The sequence below is a fragment of the Sciurus vulgaris genome, assembly GCF_902686455.1.
Source record: "Sciurus vulgaris genome assembly, chromosome: 5".
NCBI classification, from domain to species: domain Eukaryota; kingdom Metazoa; phylum Chordata; class Mammalia; order Rodentia; family Sciuridae; genus Sciurus; species Sciurus vulgaris.
In genome coordinates this window covers 178,158,620-178,179,799 of record NC_136465.1, presented here as the reverse complement: position 1 = coordinate 178,179,799, position 21,180 = coordinate 178,158,620, and the positions used below count along the sequence as shown (strand labels likewise).

The window sequence follows — 21,180 nt, the reverse complement described above, 5'->3', positions numbered from 1 at the left end:
GCACACTTTCAAGCTCAGCGGCTAAAAGGACTGACGTTTATACCTCGTGGTTCTAGCTCATAGAGACTAGAGATCCGAGGCCGAGGAGCTGGCAGGGCTGGGGCCCAGAGGCCTGCAGATGGCCATCCTTTGTTGCCTCTTCAGAAGGATGTTCTTTTGGATACACACGTCCTGAAGTTGCTGTGTGTGTACAAATTTTCCCTTCTAAAGAGGACATGGGATTGGATAGGGCCACTAATGGTCTCATTTAATCATCTCCAAATAGTGTCCAAATTGTCATGCTCTGATGCACTGGGACTTAGGGCACTTTGGCCTAAGCCCCTGGGCCTGCCAGTGGGCTGAGTCCTCTGGGTAAAGAGGGCAGGGTCTGTCCCAGGGCCCCTGCATACCAGGGTGCTGCTTAGAGCACTGGTGTTTTGTGGCTGATGTGGCCATCTCCCTGGATGTAGCTCCTGGAGGCCTGAGGTTCTGGGCCTCCCAGGCTGGCTGCAAGATTTTATGACCTATGCGTGGCATCGGTAGGACACTGAATGAATAAACTTGAAGAAGCAGAAAGTCCCTGGCCACAGGGAGGCAGAGGAAGAGGTTCCAGAAGGGAGGCTGGCATTCCCAAGTCCCTGCCCACTCTGCCCTTACCTGGAAATCCCTCCACACATACCAGCCTTGGTATTTGCACCAGCCTCAAACTGGCACAAGGTTTCCAAAGAAGTTTCATATCCATACTTCCCAAGCCTCAGAGCAGTAGTGTGGGAGGGAGGAAGCGAGGCGGGCCTTGCTGCCATCCACCCACTGCCTTGGGAGATCAGGTCCGGCTTGCCCAAGGGTGTGGCTCAAACTCTGGACCCATCCCACGTTGCAGGACTATGCTGGGGCTTTGGCTGCAAGTGATCCAAGTGGGAGCTGGGCTCCTAGGGAGCAGTGATTCATGGCTGTAACTACTCTGCAGACAGGCACAGGGAGCTGGCAGGACCAGACCTGCACATGTACCACCCGGTGCCAGGCACGGCGTCAGGGCCCAGCACCTGGCCCACCCACCTCCATCTGCAGCACCAGGGCTGGACAGGGACAGCTCAGGGGTAAGGCAGGCTTTCCTGTCAGCCCTGGAGCAAGACCCTGAGGCAAGTCCTGGGTATGCCAGGTCAGAACCCTGTATTCTCTCTCTCTCTTTTATCTTTCTCCATACTAAGGATTAAACCAGGGTGCTTTACCACAGAGCTACTTCCTCAGCACTCCCCCCTTTTCTTAAGGCTGGTCTCAAACTTGTGATACTCCATACTACTGCCTCAGACTCCTGAGTCACTGGGATCACAGGTACCTGCCACTGTGCCAGCAAAAAATCCTATACTCTGACACGTTTTTTAATGCCTGAGCTGTGGACCCCTCAATGATAAATTAGGAATAAATGTACCCACTAAACCAATATTTGAGTGCTTGCTATGTGCTGGCTCTGGGGAAAGAGATGGACATGAAGGGGGACAGACATGCTCAGAAGGCAGGGACAGATCCTGCCTGTGTAGTGCTGGAAGTCCCTTTAGCTGGGAGGAAGGGTCACCTCCCAGGGGAGGGGACGCTCCTCTAGCTGGATAATGAGACAGGAGATTCTGGGGCCTCAGGGGTGATGGCCCCACAAAGCACTCAGGCTCTGTGGCTTCTGTCCTTTGGGCCTGCTCAGGGGCGAGGGGTTCGCTGATACCTGGTCACCCTCCTCTGTCTTCTCCGGGGCGACAGGCCCCGGAGCTCTGCCCCGGGAAGGGTACCTCCTTCTCCAGCAAGCCTTCCCCGGCGAGCCGCAGGCCCCTCCCCAGCCCACAGCAGACCAGGGATCAAGGAAGATCGACGCCCAAGGTCACCGCCGCGGGGCCCCACAGCCAGGCCCGCGGCCCGCTGCCAGGCGGCACTGCTGTGCCGCCCCCACCCCGCCTGTCATTACCGCCCTCCAGGCAGACGCTGCTGAGCTCCGCCGGCGTCCAGCTGGACAGGAGAGTCGCCTGCGCCCGCAGCCCCGCCGCTGCCAGCGCACCTGGTGGCGCTGCGACCCTGCCCAGGCCCCCTCTGGGTCCCCAGGCCCCCTCTGACCCCCCACCTCGCCCAGGCCCCTTTCACTCCCCCACCCAGACCTGCCCTTGACCCCTGCCCCTCCCGTCCCTCCGTCCGGCCCCCTCCCGGCCCGGTCCTCAGGCCCCTTCCCCTGATCCCCACCTAAGCCCTCCTCCCGCCCCGCCCCTCCTCGGTCCCCCGTCCCGCCCCCTCCTCGGTCCCCCGGCGCCCCTGCCCGGCGCGCCCACCAGCCGCTCCCGGCCGGCACCTGGCCCGCAGCGTCCCCTCCCGGCGCCCTCCCGGGTCCCCGCCGCCCGCCGCCTGCGTACGGGGTGACGCAGCGCCGCCTCCCCGCCTGCCCGCGCCGCCGCCCCGGCGACTGCAGGGGCCGCTAACGGTCCCGCGCCCCCCGCGTCCGCGCGCCCCCGGCCCGGCGACCAGGCCGCGCCGGCCGCGCTGGGGCGATGGGGGCGGCGGAGCCGCTGCGCTCGGTGCTGTGGGTGAAGCAGCAGCGCTGCGCCGTGAGCCTGGAGCCGCGCGGGCGCTGCTGCGGCTGGTGCGGAGCCCGGGGCCCGGGCCCGACGCGCCCGGCGCCGGTGAGTGTGGCCCCCGGGTCCGGCGGGGTCCGGCGGGGTCCGGCGCCAGCGTCCGCCCCGGGCCTGCGCCGCCCGAGCGCGCCGGGCAGGGCGGGCGGCCGGGATGGGGAGGCCGGGGACCCGGCTGGGGGACCCGGGTCGGGGGACGGGATGGGAAGGCTGGGACTCCGAGACTCCGGGAAGGGGACGCCTGGGGGTGGGGGCCGGGGGAAAGGTGCGGCGCGGAGGGCACATCACTCCAGGGACCAGGACTGTGAGCCTCAAGGAGGTGCCAGAGGGGGTAGGAGGGCGGCGCCGGTAGCCCCCTGCGGGGCGAGACCCGTTTGGGGCCCTCCAGCCGTGGATTGGGTGCCAGTGGGCGGCCCGGAGACTGGTTATGATGGGCCCCCAGGGGCTGCCGGGCCCCTCCCCCTCTCCGCTGAACCCCGGGTAGATGCTTCTGTTTAGCAGGATCTCAAAGGAGAGGCACCTTGGCAGGGCAGGAACTTCCCGAGTGAGAAGATGGTTCCGAAGGGGCTTTTGACCTGTAGGGGTGTGCTCCCTGCTTGGGGGTGGGGTGATTCGGGGGCAACAGGTAGGCCGCCTTGAGGACCTGGGGATTTGGAGAAACCTAATTTAGGTAAACATGAAAAGACACCCCACCCTGGAGGGCCCTGGTGCAGCGACTGGAGTGGAGGAGGACACAGGCTGCCCTCCCTGAGGCCCTTGTGCAGAGCTGTCTGGTGGCAGACGGATTGGCAGAGGCTGAGAAAGGAGAGGTCATTTGGCCTGGGGAGGAGGGCGGATTATAGAAGGGGGCGGTTGGAAGGGAGTGCGCAACGTTGAAGGCAGAGGAACCCCGGCTGGGAAGTGCCAGTGTTCAGGTTCATCTCTTCCCTCTTCTGCAAGTTTTTGTTTCCTTTTCTTTCTGGTGCTGGGGATGGAACCCAGGGCCCCGGGCATGCCGAGTGGAAGTGCCCGGTCAGGATGGGCCAGGTGGATCCTGTGTGGCATGGGTGTAGGGTGTTTTGCATCACAGCAGAGACAGAAGCAGGGACAGGTGTGTCTGATGGAGCTGGGCCCCCGGAGGAGAGCCCCAGAGACAGCATCCGGTTGAGCCAGGCGGGTGGTTGCCGTCTGGTACAGGGTGGCCAGGCGGACCTCACATACATGCATTCTTTCTAGAGACCTGGAGAGGTGGACACTCTGTGTTGGGAAGGGATCCAAGCAGGCAGGCAGAACAGCAAGTGGCAAGTGCAAAGGTGGGGACTGGCTTTTACTGTGAGTGGGGGGATCACCTGGAGGGTTGTAATCAATTTAACTTTTTCAAAGGATTCCTGTGGCTCTGCAAAATGGACACACAGGAGGGACGAGGCAGGGGACCTGGGAGGCTTTGGGTCCAGTTCAGGTGGGAATGATGGTGGCCACAGGGTTAGTGGAGGAATTGGCCGGCGAGACCCAGAGAGGGCCCTCATGGCAGAAGCAGGGTTTTGCTTTTGTTTTGTTGTTGATTATGGGGTGACAGTGGGGGTCAAGAGTCTCTGGTGGCTGTTCTAAGTTTGAGATGCCTTTTAAGAATTTATTTTGCAGCGCTGGGGTTCAGATCCAGGGCCTCGAGCATGCTAGGCAGGTGCTCTACCCGAGCTGCAGCCCAGCCCAGGTGTCTTTGGTGGGCATTCAGAGGCCATGGGACTCTGAGGACCAGTGGAACTGGGTGGGGTCAGTCGAGGGTGGCCACAGACCTACGACCACACCCAGTTTCCAGCAGTATTGTGTTTGAGAGCCTATCTGTGACTGAGTGGCTGAGACTGGACTGTCTCGTGTCTTCCTGATGTCCCCTCTGGGAGAGTGTCATGCTCAAAGTCACCCTCTGACCTCCTGCCCCACTTTCCAGGCCCACTTCTCTGTTTCTGCCTCAGTGACACTGACGCCTGGCCTGGGGCCCAAGAGGGCTGCGCTTCCCTATAAATCTTTGGCTTTGGAGGAGGATATGGTTTCACAGAGTGCCCACTGTGTACAAGTCCCAGGGCCTCTGTTCTGTCATGCCAGACTCGATGGCTTCTGTGAGGGAGCCACTCCTGCGTTTCAGTAAGGAAGAGACTGAGCCCAGGGGACTTAAGTGCCTGGCCCAGCAGGGTTTGAGGCTCTCTGACCCAACTCCAGCAACTGTGCTCCTAACCACTGGGCCATCTGGCCTCCCTTGGGCCTGAGTGGCTGTGTGGACATGGACAGAATCCTCCACGTAGCATGTGTGGGTGGAAAGTAGCTCCTTGCCCGTCGTCTGTGTTGACATACTTGGCCAGCTACTATTACAGTCTCCAGTCCCCAGATTCTGGGTTTGGTGTGGTGGCAGTGTCTACTTTTAGTCTGCTGGTTTGCTGGTTTTGCTGGCCAGTGCTTCCACCACACCCGCCCTTCCTCTCTGCTGGAGAGGTCACTGCTTCACTCCTGCTGAGCATGCAGGGGCTTTTGTGTGGGATCACCTGAGCTTCCTGGCGTGCCAGCAGTGGCCCTCACAAGAGGCCTGGGCTGCCTCCGGAAGCAGCCTGTTGGGTGCTCTCCAGCACCAGGAAAATGAGAGCCAGGTGGGGGGCAGTGGGTCGGAAATGCCGAATGCAGCCACTATTTGTCCCTTCTGATTTTGCAGTCCCCAAAGGGAATCAGGCCCAAGTTAGATCATTCTCCGTCTGAGGTCAGTAGAGTCAGTAGGGCAGACTATGAGCCAATTCACAGGACATTTAATTAATGTTAGTGGGTGGCACTCCCGGTCCTGCCCCTTCCCAGGTGTGTCTGGACACACCTGGATTACTGGGTCGGCGATGGGAGGTGGGGACTGGCAAAACCAGGCTGCTGGAGGGTGTGAGAGGACAAAGGAGGCCGTCCTGGAATCCAGGGACAGGCTGGGACACGGCACCAGGCTGGGTGGCTACCCAGGTCTTTCATTCTCTCCTATTGCAGATTGAAAAGCAGAAGCTGGAAATTGTTTGCACATGGTGCTCAGCCCAGAGTGGGCTCTGAACGCAGGCATGTACTCTTCCCCAGGGCCCAGCTGGGAAAGTGACCCGGGCCCAGCAGCAGAGATAAGGACTAGCAACCCGGAGGGCGGGGCCTCCACTGAGAAGGCTGAGCCAGCAATGATCCAGTGGCCAGGCCCTGGTCGGAAGTAGGGCAGACTGAAAACAGGAAACCCGGGTGGGGAGGTTTCTCAAAGTGGGTGACTAGTTGAACTTGAAGCAGACCGAAATAGTTTCTGGCCTGTTCCCCCAGCTGTAGAGAAGGGCGCTTAAACAGACTGCATTCATTCTTCTGGATTTGGGACTGGAAGACTGTGTGTCTGTGTGCTGGGGCTCCAGGGTAGTGTGGGAGCCAGTGCCCAGGTCCCTCTTTTGTGGGAGGACCCTCCCTTGCCTTCCACCAGCCCCCACCAGGGTGCCCCAAGGCTGGGGCAGTTCTTGGACAGGTCACTATTGTCTTTATAAAGTGTGTCCCAGGACTCCATAGCAAGTACCTAGCAAATTGTAAGCAAGCCACAGATATTTAAAACATTTTTTTTCTCCTTAAGAATAATCTGTGGATTCATGGAACTGAGTGGTAGAGCACCTGTTTTGGTTTGCATGAAACCCTGGTCTTATCCTCAGCACTGAAAAAATAAAAGTTGATTTAATAAAATCTAGAAAGCAAAAAAAAAAAAAAAAAAGAGAGAGAGAGAGAGAGAGAGAAATTGGAAGTCTCCCTTAGTCTTAAACTTAAGAAGTAGTTAACTGGGCGCAGTGGTGCGTATCTGTATGCCCAGCTCCTTGGGAGACTGAGGCAGGAGGATTGCAACTTTGAGACCAGCCTCAGCAATTTAGCAAGACCCCATCTCTAGATAGATAGATAGATAGATAGGCTGGGGTTGTAGCTCAGTGGCAGAGCATTTGCCTAGAATGTGTAAGACCTTCAGTTTATCCCTAGAGTACAACCGATAAAAGAAAAAACAATTATACTTGGTATTTCTCTTTATGTAAATATATGTGAAAGAAAACTGGGAAAGTATGATCTTTTAAAACATGATTTGTATTTTCATATTTATTTTTTTATTTATTCATTTATTCATTATGGTGCTGGGCACTCTACCATTGCTACCACTTGAACCCTCTTTTGCGGTACTAGGGTCTGAGCCTGGGGCCTTGCACATGTGCTGAACTACATCCACAGCCTCTTTTTTATTCTTTGTTTTGAGACAAGGTCTTGCTGAGCTGCTGAGGCTGGCCTCACACTGGGGCTACTCCTGCGCCAGCCTCCCAAGGAGCTGAGGTGGGCACTGTCGTGCACAGCTAAAACATGGTTTTTAAAGAACGACGTTAGTGAGGTCTAACGTGCATGCAGTGAAGTCCCCATATTTTAAGAGCATAGTTCAATGAGTTTTGATAACTATGCAACCTTGTGAGCTTTCCCCAGCCCAAGAACAGTAGCCACGCCCCAGAAGTTCTCCATGCAGCTGGTCTCTGCCCTGTTGCCTTCCCAAGGTAGGCGTCACTCTGCCAGCGTCTCAGGAATGCAGTCTGGAGGTCCACCATGTGTCAGTGGCCCGTCTTTGGGTGGCTAACATTGCCTTGTGTGGTGCTGTTCACGGCTCTCTGGTGATGGACTCTTGAACTGGCTCCGCTTGGGGCCATGCATAAGGGTTCTGTGTCCTCTGCTCTCCTTTCCCTCCAGTGCGAGTTCAGGTAGGCAGCCCAACACTCCAAGTCGTGATTTTTACATGTTGTGCGGTGTTTCACTACACGATCATTATGAAAATATTTTTTACTGTTTAAAGATAGAAAGTTTCTGGAAATCGGAATCTGGTGGATTTAAGATTTTCCTGTAGGGGCTGGGATAGACTCAGTGGTAGAGCGCTTGCCTAGCACGTGCGAGGCACTGGGTTTGATTCTCAGCACCACATAAAAATGAATAAATAAAGGTATCGCGTCCTCCTACAACTAAAAAAAAAAAATTTTTTTTTAAAGATTTTCATGTAAAAGTAAATTCTCACAAGAAAATAGAGGACAATTTGTAGGCTTGGAATGGAGTGAGGCCTTCCTGAAAAAGATGGAATCCAGAAAGATGTTTAAGTGAAAATCGAGAAGTTCCTTCCATCGGCTAGCATAAGGAAGGACATGCTGGGGTGGTTTCTGCCGATGGTGGGGGTCCACCCCAGGGTCCTCTCGGTCTCTGGTCGTGTCCTTGGTCTGATGCTCACGCAGCTGCGCCTGCCTCTTTCTGGCCAGGTTGGCGTGGTGTGCCTGGCCTTGTCCGTTGGCTTCCAGCCGCTCACGCCCTGAGTTTTGCCGTGATTTCTGGAACAGCATGCACTTCCGTCTACTCCGACCGCCCCGGCCCGGGGATGTGAATCACCCTGAGCAGCTGGGCTTTTCCCAGTGTAGACAGTGGGGTGCTGGGGACGCAGCTGCCGCCTGGTATTGGTTTCTGAGTTTCGTTCCTCTCTCCCTTCCCCACGGCCTGAGCACCTCCTGACGTGCCTTTCAGTTTTATTTTGATTTATCTGTGTCTTCAAACATTTCATTCATTTAATCCCTGTGGACACGATGCCCCTTCTTGTTTCCCGGCCTCTCTGAGGCCGTTTGGGCTCGCTCAGGACCCCACCCTCCTGTGCGCCGTGCCCCTGGGTCTCTGGGTGGCGCAGACCCTTGGACTGAGTGCTGGGCGGCTCTCCCGGGGACTCGGCCGGCTGCCTCCCCGGCCTGCCGGCGTTGTGGTTTCATCTCCAGCCCTGGAGCCCAGCCAGGAGCGCTCCAGGGAAGCAGGAAGTGAGGCGCATGGCGTCCCACATCCTTGCTGACCTCGTCTGCCCTCGGCCCTCTCTGTTCCGGTGCCCTGAACCGTCTCTGGGCCGTGGGCTGCTCCGTTCGCCTTCCCGTCCTGCGGGGCGTGCTCCCAGAGCCGCTTCTTCAGTGTTCGGACGCCTTTCTAGTTGCAGGTGGACACGGCACCTTGTCTGATGTCTGTGTGGTGCCGAGGCTGGAGCCAGGGCCTCCGGCGTGCTGGGCGGGCGCTCCGCTCCCAGGCCTTTGTCTCGGTCCCTGATTTTCAGTTCTGGACTCCCACCAGCCTCTTCCCTGCAGCGCCGGTTTCCTGGACCTTGGCCTCCGCAGGCCGAGCTGCCTGTGGGAGTGAGTGTGTTGGTCTGCTTTTCGCGTCCTGGGTCAGTGGTTCTGGCCAGGGGGTGGTCTCAGCCATGGCAACCTGCGGTCTCTTTTCAGTCAGCTGACTGCTGGAAACCCGGGACGCTTCCACAGAGCCGGTCTGTGCGCCCTCCTGCGTCCTGTGGTCTGCTGCTGATCCCCTAGTGACTCTGGCCCATCCTGTCCTACACCCTGTGGGGTCCCCTTGTCCCCTCTAGGAGCCTCTCTGCAGCCGCTCTAGGAGGCACAGGTTTGCCTCTGCGAGCGTGGGGACCCCCGCCACCCGGTTTATCTGGCGACCCCCTCGCAGGTCCCGGGCCGGCATCTGGCTGACTGCCCCCTGGAGACCGCCCCTTACTGGCACTCAGAGTGCTGATCAGGGTTAGTTGGGTCAGGACGCCGAGCTCAGGTGGCCCCGTGACTCCCCTTGGCCCTCGCTTTGGAGGCTCCTCCTTTCTTCACATGGGCTCAGCCCGGCTGGGCACAGGGGAAGTCTCTCGCAGAGGAGGCCGGGTCGCACCAGCCCAGGTTGTAGCCCTTGCCGTGGCCTTTGTCACCAGGGTGGATGGCAGCTGGGCTTCTCCGTGGCTCTGCATGTGGGCAGCCGAGTGAGCAGGACTCGTCTACTCACAGGACCAGACAGACCACCTTTGTCCTGCCCATCCCCTGGACGAGGAGCCACCCTGCGTGCTCTGGTCTCTGGCCAGGGAGTTGGTGCTTTCTGGTTTTCACTGAGTTGCCCACCTGCTGCCTCACAGCTCAGCTGCCCCTTGGCACATGGCTGGGACAAGAGAGGGAGCACCCGAGACCACGCTCGCTCCTTCCTCCAGGGTCAGCTGGACGCTGACTTGGCGTGTCCTTGGTCAGTTGCCTTTTCTTCAGCTTGTCAGAGTTGCTAGTCGTCCTCAGTGGGGAGAGAGAGTGAGCCCCAGGCTTACTGCCTTCCTGGCGGGGCCTGTCCTGGGTGGCTATCTGGAACCTTCTGGGGAAGGTGCTGAGTGCTCCCCCCGTCTGCTCCTTAGCCAGAGTGGTGCTCCGCCAGATGATTTCGGCTAGAATTTGGGTCTGGGGACCGTGGGGCCCTGAGCTCCTGTCTTGCTGTCCCTTGCCCAGCAGGCCACAGCCCCAGGTGGAGCGCCTCCCCTGCCACTCCTCCTATTCCTGGGCCCGCTGCCCCGTCCCCAGCAGCCTCCCTGCAGCCTCTGCTCCTCTGTGCGCTTCTCCCTGGGGCAGCCCCAGGCCTCTGGGTAAGCTGTCCCCACTCAGGGCTAGAGGACTGGGGGGCTCAGGTCCTGGTAGTTTAGTCTTCAGGGTCCCCAGTACCCCTAAAAGAAGCAGTTCAGTGGCCTCAAGCCTGTGGTTTCAGGCTCCTACCTCTCACTCATCTGCTTATATGCTGCCAATCTCTTGGGGCCTCAGGGCCTTTGCACTAGCTGTGCCCCCAGTGTGAGGCTTGTTCACCTGCCCCTCCATACTGCCAGCCCTGCTTTCCACAGCATGGGGCACTGGATAAGTTGGTGAATTGGTGAACTGGTTTGTATGGTTGTATTATTTGTTGGACGTCCTCTGGTGAGAATGCTCACTGCCAGAGGGTAGGGCTTCCTGTTGGTGCCTCCCTGTCTAGACCAACCTCTGCTGCAGGTAGAGGCTCCGCACACCCAACTGTGAATGGAGGCTGGTGTCTCCACTGGGGCTGGTGGTCTTCTTTGGTCTGCGTGATCCACTGATGCACCTGACGGTTGAATGCCCTCCAAGAGAACAGCCCAGCTGGAGGCGCTGACGGGCACGGGATTCCAAAGACTTGTGCCTCGAACGATCTCGAAAGGCTAGAGCAGGACTGGACAGCTGGCTGGACGTCACCCGTGCCCAGCTGGCAGCCCTCCCCGGGCCTGGCACATGCCTGACTGAGCAGTGGGAACCTGGGTGGCCTCCGCCTGCCCTCTCCATGCCCTCCACCCTCTGGGTCCCTCTGGCTCAGTCCTGTCCCTGCCTCCCCTTCCTGCAGCGCCCTCACCCTCCTGCCCCTTCCCAGGTGTTGGACCTGCTGTGACCAGGTGTGAGTCAGTGTCCTCGGGCCTGGTGGCCTCTGGCCTCTCTCCTGTCAGAGGAGTGGGCAGCAAAGACCACCACCCACTCATCAGCCCTGACCGGGCCCAGGCATGCTCCCTGTGACGATCCATCCACTCTCATGGACACCCACTTTGCAGATGAAGTGACAGAAGCAAGGAGAAGTGAATCAAGGGGCCCCAAGGTACACAGCCGGGCGGCACCTAGGGCCTGGGCTGGACCTCAGAACCTGATCCTGACTTTGTCCATCCCCCTGGTTTGGGCCAGAGAGCAAGAGATGGGCGTTGAAACTTGGACTTTTGGCCGGGGATGAGAGAGGTGGGGGCGGGTGGAGGCCCGCTTCAGACTCGATGGAGAAATGGGGTTCGGTCGCTGGTTCTGCTGCCACCCGTGGGCTCGGACCTCAGTCAGCCTCACCGGGACGGTGCTCCGGGCCTCAGCTGAAGTGGCACCGGGGATCTGTGTCCGACCTGCATGGTGAGTTCTTCTGTTCCTTCTGAAACCGCAGCCAACATTTTAAAGCCCGAAGATCTCACGGAGAAATCAAGCGTACAGAGCTGGTGCCACTGCCCAGGCCCAGCCAGCGGAACTGCGAGGACTGCCTGGGCCCCAGGCCTCACCGAGGAGCTGGTGGAGGCCGCCCTGGGCGGCAGGGGAGGTGAATGCAGGACACTGGGGCCTCAGCATCAGGACTTGACTTCAGCAAGGTCCTGGCTGCGTTTTTAGGAGCGGAAAGTCACCTTAAATGACGTTCATGCTGCGGGAAGCGCGTGGAGACCCGGCGTCGATGTGTCTCCATAGTGCCTCCGTCCTCAGTGGAGGCAGTTTCTTGAGGCTTCAGTCTGTCCCAGGCGTGGCCTTTGTCCTGTTCTGAGTTCACACTACAGTTTTGGGTGCTGCCACTCACCTGGCCCAGGCCGGAGGCCCAGGAGGCCCAGGCAGGAGGTCCAGGCAGGAGGTCCAGCAGCCTCTGCCCCACTCATACTGTGGCTGGGTCTCGGGGCACCTCACATGCTAGTGCTCAGGGATGCTGTCCGATGTCCTGCCGACAGTGTGGTTGGGGACAGCTGGGCCTTGCAGGGGCCCCAGCTTGCTTTTCAGGTGTCTCTGTGTCCTTGCGTGGACCTATAGGGTTATTAATTGGGTCTACCAAAAGGGCCACGGAGGTTCGGGGACATGAAGTGCCCAGACAGGACAGCAGCTGACCCATGTGTTCTGAAAACAGCCAGAATAGTGAGCCGTGCGCTGTCTGCTGAGGGCACAGCAGCCAGGACCACCCCCTCCAGGGCCCATGAGCAAGCTCTGCAGATCCGCGCAGAGCTCCTGGGGTCGGGCCCGTCTGCGACTCTGTTTTTGTCTATTTCTGGAATCCGAGGCCACATGGGGGCCTCTGTGGGCGGTGGTGGATTCAACCCCGGAGGTAGAAGTCATTTCAGGTCACCAGGGGGCTCTCTCCTGGGCCTCCTTTCCAAACACAGGCGTGAGCCGTGGCCCAACACCAGCTCGTCAGGGCGTCCAGAGCTGCTTCCAGCCTCAGGCTCCATCCCAGAGACGGGTCTCAGCCTAAGGAGGAAACCGCTCCACCCGGCCTGGAGCTTTGACCTTTCCCTGGTGTGCAGCGGGTGGGCGGGCCTGGCAGGGAGGGGTGCGATGGCTGGGACCACACCTAAATGCACCGGCTTGTTTCGTTTTTATTTCTCCCAGTGCTGGGGATCCAACCCCGGCCGAGGGCGAGGCGTGTGCTCTCCTGCTGAGCTGCACACGCAGCCCCCAGGCGCATCCTTACCTGCAGGGCACTTCCGGGTCCCCAGTGGCGCTGGGCAGTGTTCTTCACAGGCGAATGCTCACCTGCAATCTAATGAGGGTCAGGCGCTCACACAGCAAAGGCGGGGCGTGGCTGCTGCCAGGAAATGTGACTCCCAGGTGTCCTTCCTCTGGGGGAGCCTCGCCTGAGCTCGGGGACTACCCTCTCGCAGTGGAGTGCCCACCTTGGACAGCAGGGCCAGCAGTGTGCCCTCGGCTGCAAGCTGGTTTTGTTCTGTCACGTGTCCCTTTGAGACCTGAGACCCTGGCCTCCCAGGTGGCTGCCAGAGGCCTGGCAGAGGAGCACGTCCCTCCGCCCCGTCCCGCCCCCCACAGGTGCCGTGCACCTGTGTCACGGACAGACCTGGCTGCCCCAAGGAACACAGGAAGCCCACGGGCTGCCCGGGGCATCCAGGAATCCTAACGTCAGAGCTGAGAAACAGAACAGGATGGAAACGCAGGTGCTGGACCTTGGAGTCCTCTCGCTGGCCCAGCCCACGCGGTCCCCGGGGCTGCGGTGCTGCACTGGTCCGCAGAGAGGGCAGCTGCAAACGGGCACGGTGGCTGACAACGGGAGCCCCCCTGGCTGACAGGCGCCTGGCTTTCTGGAATGCGACGGCCATCTGACTGTGCCTGGGCTGGCACTGGCGGGCACCGCACACCAAGGCAGTCACGCTAGTCAGGAGGGCGAGGGGAGCTGTCTGTGGTCAGAGCCAAGAGGTGGTTGCAAGTTTCCCTCCCGTTTGGGGGAAGGACTGCTGGAGGAGAACGTTCTTCTGAACTTGTAGCAGTTGTGGTATTTGAGCCAGCACTGACCGCCCTTGGGGTGGATCCTTTCCTTGTTACAGGAGAGATGGGAGACAAGCCCGCACGCTCAGAGGTGACGGGCATTCGGGGTTAGCTGCTCTCCGCCGGCAGGCTCGATTGCTCCACTCCAGAAAGAAGTGCAGGCTGTTGAAAACGTGGCTTTGTAAAATGTGCAAAACCCAGCAGTGCCCCTCGGCACAAGGAGGGCCTGGCTGCCGCCTGCCCCAGGATGCCCTCCCCAGCCAGCTCCTGAGTGGCGTAGTCGCTGTTCCCATGAGACCCTGGCCTGCTCTCCAGTGTGGTGGTGGGAAGGCGCTCTGGGACGAGGACTGACCAGAAGGGACTCTGCCAGAGCCAACCCTGGACGGGTGTGGCTGGGCAAGACACAGGCATCTGAGCGACGGGTCCCTGGGCTCTGGACCATGGAAGGAACGGATTTTCCGGTAGATTTCCAAAGCTGCTGCTTGTGACTTGGATGAGTCATCTGACCTCAGCTCTGGTTTCCTTGTCTGTCATGAGGACCTTGGCACCTAGCTTTGGGGTGTTTTGGGGGACCCACCACTTGCTCCCTGGCACCCAGTCACACTCAGGGTGACCCTCGCTCCTGGGACAGGCCTCCAGTAAGCCCGCAGAGCCAGGTGAAAACTTGCTGGCAGCAGGGGGCCAGGCTACTGGGTGTCGGGGAGGCCACCACCAGTGGGACAGCCGCAGCTCTGAGTGGAGTGGGCACTGGGTCAGGATGAGGTGACCCTGAAGCTGTGCTGGGTGGGGACCATTGCCCAGGACACAGGGTCTTGGGGCCATCGGCTCAGTGCTGACGTCCTGAGGTCAGGGTGTGCTACCTGTATGACTTGGGGCAGGCTGGGCGGGACACAGGATGCTGGGTGGGGACGGGGGTCTGCGTTATGTCTCGAGGGGTGTGGGAGAGGCCACTGGCAGACCGGGCAGAGCGGTGACATTTGTCAGACAGACTTGTGTCCTGGGTGCTCACTGGGCCGCAGGCAAGAGGGTTCTTCAGGGGCACAAGCCTGGGGGTGGGCACCAGGGGTGGCTGTGGAGTGACAGGTACTTTGGGAGACTCAGGGTAGGGGTGTGATGTCAGAGGTGGACATGGGGATGGAGACGGGGAGGAGCCAGAGGGGCCCTGGCTTGTGGCAAGCTGGCATGTGGGTGGGGCAGGGTTCACCAGGCTTGGGTGTGGGAGGCAGGGGCAGTTTCTGGAAGGGGCAGAGGGGCAGCAAGGATGGACTTGGATTTAGAAGGGTGAGTTGGGGCCCTCAGAGGCCGTGCGGGTGGCTCTGCCTGTGCTCTGGTGTCTGTCTCGGGTGCACACCTGTGCCCACGGCTGGCCTTCCTTAAGTCTACGAGAGCAGCAGGAGAGGGGGCGCCACAAGTTCCCTGTGTTCCAGAATGTCGGCCCCAGCTTTGCTTCAGAGGGAGTGGCCGCTGTCACTCTGCAAAGGGAAGCCCCCCCGGGGAGTCCTGCGGAGTGCCAGGCCAGGCCAGGCAGGCGGCAGTGTTGCAGATGTGGAGCCAGGCGGGCTGTGCTCCGCGGGGCAGCGCTAGGGGCGGGGCTGTGCTCCCCCCGGGTAGCGCTGGGACCCACTGGGGCCCTCGAGCAGCGGCTGGGGTCCTGGCCCCCATCCCACCTCCCGCCTCCCATGGCTCAGGACACCCCACAGCGTGTGGCTCTGGGCCTTGGCCCAGCCGGTTCAGGCTGGTCTGGACAGTCGCTCTCCTCAGGAAGACCCAGCGCACCAGGGCACAGAGCACAGGACCCGCAGGTGCCGGTGTCCCCCTGATCCCTGCGAGGTCTTCCCCAGCGCAAGCCCTTATTTACGGTGGCCGCCCTTGGTGTCCACATAGCACACGCCGGTGTGGGCGCCTCTCTGGGCCAGTGCCTGTGGAGTGGCCGGCAGGGGTCCTTCTGCCTCGAGGACAGGCTGCTCTCCTGTTTCGAAGGCCTCGGTGCCCCCTTCTCCTGCTGCCCCTGGGACCTGACCTCAGCGCTTGGTGACTTGCGGGTGACCGTAGGGCGGGGGGCCGCCTGGGGCTAGAGTGCCGGCCCAGTGCGCACCAGCCCCGGTACCACCCCAGCTCTGCAGCCAAACAGAAGCTCTAGCTCCCGAGTCCCTTCGGAGTCCTGTCCTGTTAGCCGGCTGCTGATCAGAAACGCGGGACGTGCACACGCTGTGGGAGCCGCCCCGCTGGAGGCTTCTGCCTCGTGGGCCTGGCGCCAGGTGCAGAGGTGGCTCTGGGTGGACAGGTCAGGCCTGCAGGAGGCAGAGCCCCTCTCTGGCTGCCTTTCTGTGACTCTTCTCGTGTGCTTGAACCGTTCTCACCCCGTCTTCAGACCCTGGGCTGGCCGGCTGCACTGCCCAAGGTGACGCAGTGCCTTGCCCCTTCTGTCCACGGCGAGGGGAGCGTTGACCAGGAGACTGGGCCCTTGGTTGCACGTCCCCCTGGTTCTGGCAGGACCAGGCTCAGTTCCAGGCCTGGCTGCACGCTGGGCCCCTGAGGGCGGCCCTGCCCACGGCACGGGCAGCCTGCCCACCGCTGGCGCTCCTTAGGTCAGTGTTGTGCTCTGCCAGGCTTCCCTCCCTCCTCAGAGAAGGACTCCACGCATCGCACATGTGTGAGGGGGGCAAGGCAGCCGCCTGCGAGCACCCGGGACTTCATTTTTACTCACCCGGGGAGCAGACGAAGCTTTCTGTGGGCGCATGGCTGGTGCAGCGGGCACCTGGACCCAGCCCAGGGGCGCCTCCTTCTTGCTGTCTCGCACATTTTTTTAAAAAATTTCATTTTGGTGCCACTGGTATCAAACCCAGGGCCTCATGGGTGATCGGCAAGCCCTCGACTACAGACCTCGCCCCAGCCCCCAGCCCCACTTATAGACACTCGCTGCTAGACCTGGGTCACCACCCACCTCTCCTCAAAGCTCCCATCTTAGGCCGAGGCTGCTGCCTGCTCTGACCTTGCTGGCCTCCTTCCTCGGCCTCTGCTTCCCTCCCTGGCCCTGCCTCTTGGGCCTGCTCCCTCCCTCTGAACTGCGTGGCTGGCCAGGAGGCCTCCCAGGCTCCACCTGCCTGGCCTTGTGTCCCTGCTTCTGCAGTCTCTGTGGCCTTCTTGGCTTATTTTCTGCCCCCACTGGCACCCCCATTGGTCCCTGGTGCCCAGCACCTCTGGATACCATCTCCTGTGTCCTGGAGAAGTCTGGCCTTCTGGGTTTGGCCAGCGTGGCGTGTGACACATTTAAAATCTCATACTTCCTCCTTTGGTTTTTCAAGTCTATTGATCTAAATTGCAGGACTAGAAATTATTCACTTGTGGATGCTTTTAAGTGGGTCATCCTGTGAGTCATTTGTGACTTTGAGTCATTTAGTGGCTTGTACCGACTCTTGTCTCAACCCTGTCAGTTGTTTGGATGTTGAGAAGCTTGCCTGGCTCCAGCCTCATGCCTCCCAGCCTTTGACCCTTCTGTTGGCCATTTCTTCAGCCATCTTAGTCACAAGGGTCACGTGGGGAGTGGGGAGATGCTGAGGTCACGGCACAGACGGCTTGACCACAGTCCACGTGTGGCTTGCTCTGCCCTGTTCCTGACACCTGCCCCAGCCAGCCCTGAGCTCATTGCCGAGACACACAGAGGCCTCCAGGTCTCCTGGGAAGTGGACGGAGAGGTCAGGGCAGTGGGGTCTGAGTGCAGGGTCACAGTGAAGCAGGAGGGGCTTCACGAGGCCAGCCCTCCAGAAACGGGACAGGTTGGGAAGGGAGCTGCGGGGATGAGGAGCCACGGGGGTGCCGTCTGGGGGCAGGAGAGCCCACTGGGTGTGCGGGTGTGGGTGTCGGGACGCCTGCCCTGGAGCCCAGTGGGTTGGTCCTGTGTGCCACTTACTCACAGGGGAGAGGGGAGGGTAAGAAGCAGGCAGAGACTGCATTTCAGAGACAGAGGACACGGGAATTCTAGGGAGTGGTGTGCTGGGACCAAGGGCCCTGCGGTCAGCTCTTGGAGCCTCAAAGGAGCCAGGAGCCCAGTTAGACCACCTCCCTGGGTCCTGGGTCCTCAGGACTTGATTCCCACAGGCAGTGGCTTTAAAGCAGATGCGAAATGACCTGAAGGCTGCAGCAGCAGATGTTTTCTCTCACCTCTTGCAAAGATGCAGTGTTTTTGCTGTCGCAGGCTGTGCCAACCTGAAGCCACTGAAAACTGTCACGTTCATCTACCTAAAAATATGTTGTGAATTCCTAACAGTGATTCGTGGAAAAGCTTTGGGCTCCAGCCTGTTCCGAGGGGCCCAGCTTGCTGCCCCAGCCCTCCGTGCCCCCTGGAGCGTCTTCCAGGCCTGTCGCTCCTCTCACAGCCTGCGTCCCTGCAGCCCTGCTCCCAGCCCAAACTTCCTTTACGTTGCGTTCTGTGATCGCAGCCTGCTGGGGAGCGGGGCTCAGTTTGCGGCTTCCTGGGCTGGTGCAGAGCACGTCTGTGCTGTGCTGCCCGAGGGCCAAGTCTCCCTTCCTCCTCCTGCTCCGGTGGAGCCCACAACTTTCCAGAGCCCCCACATTGGACCCTGGCTCTCACACGTTTGGTGGCTCTGGTGTCCTGCATCCTGTGTGTCCCCTCCAGAGACCAAGTTTATCATAGTGACCGGGCCAAACGGTCAGCGTTTGCTGCTTGAGTGGTGGTGGCGGTGTGTGAGTGGCGGTGTTTGGTGGGCGTGTAGGCCGCACGCCACCGTTGGGGGCACCCGGCCGCCCGTGGCCTCAGCCCTGAGCTAGGACATGGCGTCGGGCTTCCTTCCTTTGTCTCTAACGAGGGGTCAAGCCAGGGCGTCCTCAGCGTTTTGGAGTGGGCCGTCTCCTGCGAGGCTGACGCCTGTTCGTCTCTGCAGATGCCATCTCGGTGCCGGTGTCTGAGATCATCACCGTGGAGGAAGCAGACACTCGTGGGAAGCAGCACGCCGGCCGATGGCAGAAGATGGGACAGCCTTGCGCGTTCACAGGTGAGGGTGCCTGGCTCCCCCGTTCCTGGTTCTCCTTCAGCTTGTGCAGGTGACGCGGGGAAGGGGTCGCCCCACCGCCAGTTTGACTGGCTCGGTGGTCTGGTCGCTCCCTATCGGCTTCCTGACATCGCTTCCCAAAGATCTACCTTTCATGAGTTCTGGTTGTCCACCGTCGTTTTTCTTGTTTTCTTTACTTTTTAACATGGCTTAAAGGATCTGAGAAGCGGCACGTTTTACCTGATACACAGTGACCGTCACCGACTGCTTAGCCGAGTGAGCCCCTGGGTCACGTTCTGAGTGTGCCACCCGCTGTGCCCTGACCCGCGCGTGCCCGTCTCTTGCAGTTCACTGTGTGAAGCGAGCTCGACATCACCGCTGGAAGTGGGCGCGGGTGACCTTCTGGAGCGCGGACGAGCATCTGTGTCACCTGTGGCTGCAGACCCTCCGGGAGCTGCTGGAGAGACTGAGTACGTGTGTGCACCTTCAGACTGGTGCCAGCAGCGGTGGTGGGCGCGGGGAGCAGATCTGGCGTCCCGGGCGCAGCGGGTGGGTTTTTTGGGTCAAGTGTACTAGTTAGGGGACCGTGTGGAGCAGTGGAAGTGGGTGGGATCTGGAGCAGGGCACTGGCTCGGAGCCCAGGGTAATGTCCTGGCAGCGAGACCCACGTGACTTAACCTCCTGGGTCTCAGTTTCTTTCTCTGGAGGTGAGGATGGAACAGGTCACGGAGGACTCACCCCTGGCCGGAGCCTTCGTGGTGGAGCGGGAGCCCAGGGCCTTCGTGACTGCGTGCTGAGCGGCAGGTCCCTCTGTCGCCTTGAAAGTGGCAGGCTGTATTCATTCTGTGCCGGCAGCCTTATCTCATGGTTTGGCTCGGCCAGCGCACAGTCCTGACACCTCGGTACTGTGGTCAGGCTTTCTGCTCGGGCTCCAGCCACAGAGCAGCAATGCCATGTGCTGGGTTCGTTCTGGCCTTAGTGGACAGCTCTGTCGCCACTGTCCACAAGTGGATCACAGTGCGACTGATGAAGGCTTCCGCACGCCGCTTCAGAGGACGTCCTCATGAGGGAAGCGAGCTTGTGACCACCCTGGCGGGAGGCCTGGGGTTCCTGTGCTTCTGTCCCCTGCGGCCCTCTGTCTGTCCTGACGGCCCTCTGTGAGTGCTGCGCCCCTCCCAGTCCCGGACACCCCTCCTGCCTCCGTCTGACGCCAGGCTCCTCCCGCCCTCCCCCAAGTCTGCTCTCCTGAGACTGAGCTGCCGGAGCCCAGGTCTGAGTCTGATGGCACAGACTCCCCTTGAGCAGTGAGGATTTTGTCTGCGTGGCTCTTGGAAAACCTATGGGTTGTGTGTGCGGTGTGGTCTCCTGGCGTCTAAAGGAGTACAGGGTCCACTGTCCAGTGACCTAGTCTTACCCTCCGTTCTGTCACCCGCTCTAGTGTCTCACTGAAGTAAAACTCAGATGCAGAGAAGTGCTGAGTGTGGGGCTCGGAGCTCTCGCACGAGGTGCCCGGGCCACAGTGCCCAGGCCTGGGAGCTGAGTACTGCCCACCCGGGCTTCGGCCCCACGGTCATTACTCCAGGGGCCACTGCTTCCTGCCTTCTAAACAGCCAGATCCCTTTTGCTCCCTGCCTAGCCAGGTGGTGCGACCTGCGCTCTTTTCTCGTCTGCCTGTGGCTGAGCGTCGGAGTGTGACGCTTGCCACGTGGTGTCTGGATGGGGCTCCTGCCTGGCGCCTGGGGTTCCTCTGCAACACGTCTGCTCGCTGTGCTGAGGGCGGTCGTCTGGAAGGCTTTCTGGGGGCCCCTGTGCACGCCAGTGCCCCCGCAGGAGGCGCAGGGCGACCCCGCAGCTTCCTGAGGTGCAGTAGCGTGGCGCCCTGGGTCTGGGGGCCTTCCTGCTGCTCCCGTCCTGCCCACGCCCTCTTCTTGGCCTCCGTGAGGTGGCTTGCGTGATGTTCTTCCTTGGCGCTGCTCCGCCGGTTGAGGCTCACGGGGACTCCCACCCCCTCCTGGGTCAGTTAGGGCTCCTGCCATTTTCTGTTTGGTTGTCTCCTTTCCTTAGGGCGGTGGGAGTGTGTCATGGACCTGAGTTACAGACCCTCCCGCCTGCGCGGGCCTCTGGGTCCGTCCTCAGTGCCGTTTGGTGGACAGATGTTGTTGACTTCAGCGTAGGTCGGTTGTCTCTTTCTTCCTAGCTTTCCTGCAGGGAAGCCCTGCGTGCCCCCCGTCAGGAAGGTGCTGTCTTCCCCCGCTCTGCTGCTCGCCTCTCACGCTGGCCCTCGGTCCTTCTGGAATGGACATGGTGTGCTCTGAGGAAAGCGGTGGAGGTTCATTTTCCTTACTTACATTTAGGATTATTTTTGCTGTAGTTGGGATTGAACCCAGCAGTGCGCTCCACATCCCCAGCCATTTTATTTACTTATTTATTTTTATTTCATTTTTTGTTTAATTACTTAATTACTTTTTTTTTAAGCTGCTGATAGACCTTTATTTTATTCTTTTGTTTATATGTGGTGCTGAGAACTGAACCCAGTGCCTCACACATGCTAGGCAAGTGCTCTACCACTGAGCCACAACTCCAGTCCCAATTAATTACTTTTGAGAAAGAGTATCTCTAAGGTGCCCCAGCTGCCTGGGACTTGCAACCCTCCTGTCTCGGCCTCCTGGGTCTCTGGGACCACGGGGAGCTGCTGCACCCAGCTAGGGTCCATGGCCCCAGATAGACTGGGGG

At 60.1% G+C, this 21,180-nt stretch overlaps 1 protein-coding gene across 1 annotated transcript in view; it reads left to right on the top strand.

The window, feature by feature from the left end:
- Positions 1-2,122: 2,122 nt before the first annotated feature.
- Positions 2,123-21,180, top strand: part of CERK (ceramide kinase) — a 37,030-nt gene continuing 17,972 nt past the window's right edge. The window contains 4 exon segments of the mRNA XM_079140180.1: positions 2,123-2,571; positions 2,574-2,633; positions 18,340-18,450; positions 18,795-18,917. Coding sequence (XP_078996306.1) covers positions 2,502-2,571; positions 2,574-2,633; positions 18,340-18,450; positions 18,795-18,917 — 364 coding nt within the window. The 5' untranslated portion in view covers positions 2,123-2,501.